This window comes from Triticum aestivum, chromosome 6B (genome assembly GCF_018294505.1).
Source record: "Triticum aestivum cultivar Chinese Spring chromosome 6B, IWGSC CS RefSeq v2.1, whole genome shotgun sequence".
NCBI lineage: Eukaryota > Viridiplantae > Streptophyta > Magnoliopsida > Poales > Poaceae > Triticum > Triticum aestivum.
In genome coordinates this window covers 541,649,649-541,655,418 of record NC_057810.1, presented here as the reverse complement: position 1 = coordinate 541,655,418, position 5,770 = coordinate 541,649,649, and the positions used below count along the sequence as shown (strand labels likewise).

Genomic DNA, 5,770 nt, shown 5'->3' with positions numbered 1-5,770 from the left:
CTACCGCATGCTCATAGATCTAGCTAGAACGAGTACAAAGAAGGGGGTGATCGAACTCATAGCCATCGGTGCAGCTCAAAGGAGGCGCGAAGCAGGTCGGAGAAGAGGAGGACGCGAGTCGCCGCCGCCATGTACCGCCGACCAAAGAAGAAGCGCCGCTTACCTGCTCGTAAGTGTCGACTTGCGCGGGAGGAAAAGCTCGAAGGGGGAGGGGGTGGTGGCAGGAGTTTAGGCGGTGAGGTGAAGCTGGCTATATAGGGCGACCGAATCGGCCAGAGGTGACCCCAATTTCTCCTGTCGCTTTTCCAAAGACATGCGCGAGCTTGCGCCATCTCTGTGGTCGCATAAGCTCGGCACCGCATTCCCTTCCCCTACATCGCCCAAGCCTGGCTCGTCGGCCATTCCTAGCCGACTTGGCTGGGAGATGCTTTAAAGTCCGAGCGAAGCAGGCCAAAACATGGAACGCAGACCCAATTTCGTCCCGCAAAGGCTTGATTGGGCTCTATGCGGGCAACCAAATACCCCCATTGTGCATTTTGCTTGCATGTATAGCGTCATAGGATTTTGTATTCTTCCTTTTTCTACCAATCAATACACATCAGCGCGCATCGTAAATCTGGCAGGCTTCCCTGTTTTGTAAGTACAGTAATGCTCTAATGAATGTGAGGAGAATTTTGCTTTAGGAACCACTTTCATATGGCACTTCCAGTTGCAGATACAGATGCACGGTAACATGAAATTATTCAGCTACGAGGCGACAGCAAGCCGAGTCTATTCCAATCACATGGGTTCTATTCTACACTGGGCGATGCGGCCTCAGGTTCTCCTTCTATTGCTGCTTGGGGTTTGCGGCAGGTGATGATGCTGAACTTAATGAGGCCTTTCTTGTAGCCTTGGATCATGAGAGGCATCACCAGTGCTCCCTTTATCGTCTTCCATCCTGATAATCAAGACAACAGCAAAGTGAGTTTCAGTGTACGTATATATCAGCTACAAAAAGAATATCAAACAGATCATCTCGGTTCGATGAGCAGCACAGAGAGAGAGACGAGAAGAGCATACCACTCCTTAGTAGAGAAGTGAGGCCTTTCCATGTCAGTGCTGATTGGATGACAGCAGGCCAGAACGGGGCCACGTTTTCAGACCAGTCAGCCGTTTTGATATCCTGAGAGTAGAGGAATATTTTGTGTATCAGGTAGGTCAAAAAAACAAAAAACAAATTTTCGTATCATGCAAATTTGTGTATCAGATAGGTCAAATTAATTCAATTTTTTGGGGGAAATACCTCAAGAGACAATGACTCGGCAATCTTGACATAATCCGAGGGCGAGCACCAATCTGGGAGGTAATATGCATCACAAATCTTTTTCAAAAGATTCAGCTCGTCAGGTTTCAGTGAGTCCTCCGACGGCGCGAGGTTCCTATGGCACCAGGTCACGATGATGATAGTTGCTCCTGGAGCTGCGACGCGTGCCAGCTCGCTTACAAACTGATAAAAGATTTTGTAAGATTTCATCGTAATACTCAACATCTATTTTCATACCTGATTGGACTAATTTTCTGGTTTTGTTGTTTGTCATAGGATTAACTATGTATCTTTATGCACGTAATTACATGTTCTTGAAAAAAGGTAATTACATAAATAGGTAATATGGATTTTCCAACAACACCAAGTTATTTGCAAGAGATACATATCGACCCAGTCTGTCACACAAACTGATATAATATTTTGGCAGCTTGTCTTGAACGGTTTTGCAATGACTCATACTGTTTAGTTTCTTCTAGAACTAGTATGTTTACCTTCTGTTTGTTCGGCATGTGCTCACCACTCTCCATAGACCAGACAAGATCAAACTGCCCATCAGGAAATGGTTGCTCCAGAGCATCAGCAACTTGGAAAGAAGCCTGGGCCAAACATGTGCACATTGTCACTTCCAAAACCAAACCAAACCCCAAGTAGGTCTGAGGTCAGAGATTGAAACCCCAAACTAATTGGCAAGAGCGGAACAGTAGAAAAAACCTTGTCCGACAACCCCTGCACTGCTGCGAGGGCATTTCCTCTCTCGGCTTGCACTGGGCTCAATGTGATCCCAGAGCATTGTGCTCCATATTTGTTCGCCAGGTATCTTGAGCTACCACCGATTCCGTATCCAACATCAACAATCGTTTTCGGTTTGTTTGTCGGATCGTCTGCAAGCACAGGCATTCCCTCAAAAACAGCAGTAAATCCTGCACTATACACTTGAAGTACAGATCAAGCAAATTCTCCATACATAATGACAAATTGGCCAAGTTTGTTTTGAACAAGGTGCTATATTCTCTCTAAATGTCTCTTTTAACCTTTTTTATTAATTTGAACTAGCTTGATTTCCCATGGAACTATGCTGCAAGATACTACTGAACTGAAGATGTAGTTGAGGTTATGTAACTGTAATACTTATGACTGAACATATATTCATATTTATTATTAAATTTTAGGCAGCTATAATACCTGATAAGTCTACGACATTCTTTTCATGCTATCTCAATTAAAGAAACAATGCATATATCGTCGAGAGTGAGCATAAGATGAAATCACACTCTAGCACCAAAATTACAGGAGACCCCAAACTTAATTTCTCAAAGAAAGAAGTCGTAACTCATAAAATAATTTTGAAATAAACTTAAGACAATCCTAAAAAAAGGTAAAAGCAAAAACTCTACAGAAATTGAAAGGGAATGTTCAGAAGAGAATTTGTAGGGGAGGGAATGGCTACCAGCCTACCACGTAGCACTAGTGCGGTCTTCTAAACGGGCTGATCGAGAGCTGTATTATACGTACATCTAAAAGAAACAGGTGTACTGCATAGCGTTTACTGACTTTCCTTTTAAAACAAAATTTTATACAGACTACAGTACTAAAGTATTACCGCAAATTACTAGAGAACTATAGCCTTGGGAATTTGGAGAGCACAACCACTGTGAGCCACACTCTGGTAGGAGTTCTGACTGGAGCGGCAGAACGTACTGCAAAAACATTCGCAGCTCAGGCACATTTTTGGGCCCAAATCCAGATTGGCTCGCTGGTGCCACGACGGCGAGCAGAGTGCCAGAGAGTACTGGCAGAGCAGTGATAAGACGACCAAGCTCAATCCAAACAGTGCCATCTCGTACTTGCAAAAGCAATGGTCACCAGCGTGGCAACTGGCAAGTACAGGCAGTCGGATGGATAGCTCAGCTCAATATACAGTGCACAAATCCGACCCGTGGGCTGTTGCTGGCCAGCAACGAATTGGGCCGGCACGGTTGAACCAAGCAGATAGTTCGATCTTGGTGCGAATTGCGACACGAACGTTGCTTACCGGGGACGGCGGCGAAGGCGAGGGCCTCCTCGATCATGCGGATCTGGGCGCGGCGGTGGTCGGACATGGAGGCGGCCTCGCCGGAGTCGTAGAAGCCGTGGTGCATGTGCTCGCCCCAGATGCTCTCCCACAGGCCGGACGACTCGTCGTAGAGCCCCGCGATGCCCTCCTTCAGCCCCGGCGGCGCCGCGTCGGCCCGGGCCGCGGTCGTCGACGACGCCATCGGGCGCACGGAGCGCGTCGGCCGGGAGGAGCGGCAGGACAGGCCGGGGGACGGGGCGAGCCGCGTGGCCGAGGCTCGGTCGAGGCGGCGGCGCGGCGTCCAGGCGGTGGAGAGGAGTGAGTGGAGCAGGGCGGCGGAGTTTGCCATTTTGTATTTGGAGCCTCGTGAGCGCCTGACAGCTCCGGAGGTGGAGTAGTATTTTTTATTGACGCGAGGTCACGTGGGCCACACACGCCAGTGCCAGGCAGCTCAGCGTGCCGCCGGATGCCAGACGAACGTACACCTGTGCGATTGCGGTAAAAGTTGGGGCGAAGATGGGCGGCTACGAGAGGCGAGACTCGTCGCATCTACTAGCCCATTGTCAAGCTAGCTAGCCATAGCCCACGCTACTGTGACTTGACATTGTCTCCGTGCCAAACTAGCAGTGACTCCTCTCGCTCCTTCGGCGTTTTGCTCCGGCTGGAATAGGACTAGTACTGAGCTCCTTTTGCTACCACACGTACAAATAAAAGGCCTAAATAAAACATACAAATAAAAGGAAATTTATTTTGTTAACATTGGATTTTCAGGAGAATTGGGTGAATCTAATTATGCAGTGTGTTTCCACCGTGGAGCACCGAGTTTTAAACCTACTAGAGGATCAAGGCAGGGAGACCCTCTATCTCTCTACTTATTCTTGTGTGTACCAAGGGCCTGACTGCCCTTTTGGCTAATGCGGAGGAGAATGGTTTTTTGTCCGGAGTAAAAGTCAGTAAAGATGCTCCAGTGATTTCTAATATTCCCTTTGCTAAGGATTCACTGATCCTCATGAGATCTAATGCCATGAACGCGAAGGTGCTGAAAGTAGCATTAGATTCTTACTATGCTGCCTCGGGGCAGATGGTGAGCGTAGAGAAATCAAGCATCATTTCTAGTCCCAATACGAAAGTGAACAACAATGCAAAAATCTGCACATTTTGAATCTTATGAGTGAAGCCCTCATTTGGATTTACCAGCGAATGCCGGTATGGACAAAAGCTCCTGCTTTTATTTCCTGATTGATCAAATTATTACAAAAGTTAGTGGATGAAAAGAAAAATTCTTATCTGCCAGAGGTAAGAAAATTCTCCTCAAGTATGTTGGACAAGCTATTCCCACCCGAGCCAGGCACACATGTGGACCCGACTCAGGCGCGCAAAGTAGCCCGACAAAGCCAGCAGGACGGCCCCTCGCACAGCCAACTTGACGCAGCGCCGGTGCACCTAGGTGTCACAACACGCGAGCCGCATGTGTACCCGTGTGGGGCAAACCAAACAACCCGAAAAGGCCCACGCGTGAGCCGGTGCCGCGACTGCAACGCACCCCCGGCTGGCACGACCAGACCAACACGACAAGGACTGAAGACGCCGACACGCGGGCCTGGCCAACGCTATTGCGCGTGGGCAGCGTGCGATAGTGCCGACGCGGGTGCGCCCAACGCCGCCCAATGATGGTGCCCCTAGGCGTGCCCCCGCGATACACTCGTCATGGACCGCCAATTCTGGTCACCCGGGCGCACATCGTCCAAGTAGATCGGACGACGCGTATAGGCCCCAAGAGGTCATCGCGGCAAGCCAGCGCAAATGGATGGCTCAAAGGGCTCTCTCACCCGCGAAGCCCACACGGAGGCGGGTACTCCAGGATCTTCATAAGAACAATTCCATTTATATGAATTTTAACCATTTTTTCGTCATTTTTATGTTATTTTACTTTTTATCATTTTCCTTCACGATTTTTTTAAATTAGGATATTTTGTAAATGCATTACTGTTCTTAAAAGATCATGAATATTTTAAAATGTACCTATCCTAAAAATAAGTGAACATTGTTGTATATCCATGAGCATTTTACTAAAAGTCTCTCACATATTTTTTAGAATTCCAAACATTGTATAAATTCTCTAGTATTTTTCAATTCATGATGTTTTTAATATCCATAAAGATATTTTTAATTCATGATGTTTGAAAATTAAGGAACACTTTCTAATACTTGTGAATTATTTGAATTCATTAACCTTATTTAATTCGTGAAAACTATGTCCGAGCAACCGATTTTATTTTCCCCAAACACGCGATACTTTTTTCATCAGGAGCGACCATTTCCCCCGGGATGAGTGGTACTGGAGCAGGAGCGCCTATTCCTCGCGTTACAAGAGATGAGGGCGAACCCTCGCGTCGTGGGGAGCCCCA

The 5,770-nt window shown here is 47.4% G+C and overlaps 1 protein-coding gene across 1 annotated transcript; it reads right to left on the bottom strand.

Moving 5' to 3' along the window:
• Window positions 1–663: 663 nt before the first annotated feature.
• On the bottom strand, window positions 664–3,752 carry LOC123137891 (probable tocopherol O-methyltransferase, chloroplastic). Its single transcript, XM_044557755.1, has 6 exons — window positions 3,342–3,752; window positions 2,021–2,190; window positions 1,801–1,905; window positions 1,286–1,489; window positions 1,063–1,165; window positions 664–940 (listed from the first exon to the last, which is right to left on the bottom strand). Exons 1-6 carry the CDS (start codon window positions 3,709–3,711, stop codon window positions 792–794), a joined length of 1,101 nt encoding a protein of 366 aa, XP_044413690.1. The 5' UTR covers window positions 3,712–3,752; the 3' UTR covers window positions 664–791.
• Window positions 3,753–5,770: the final 2,018 nt, after the last annotated feature.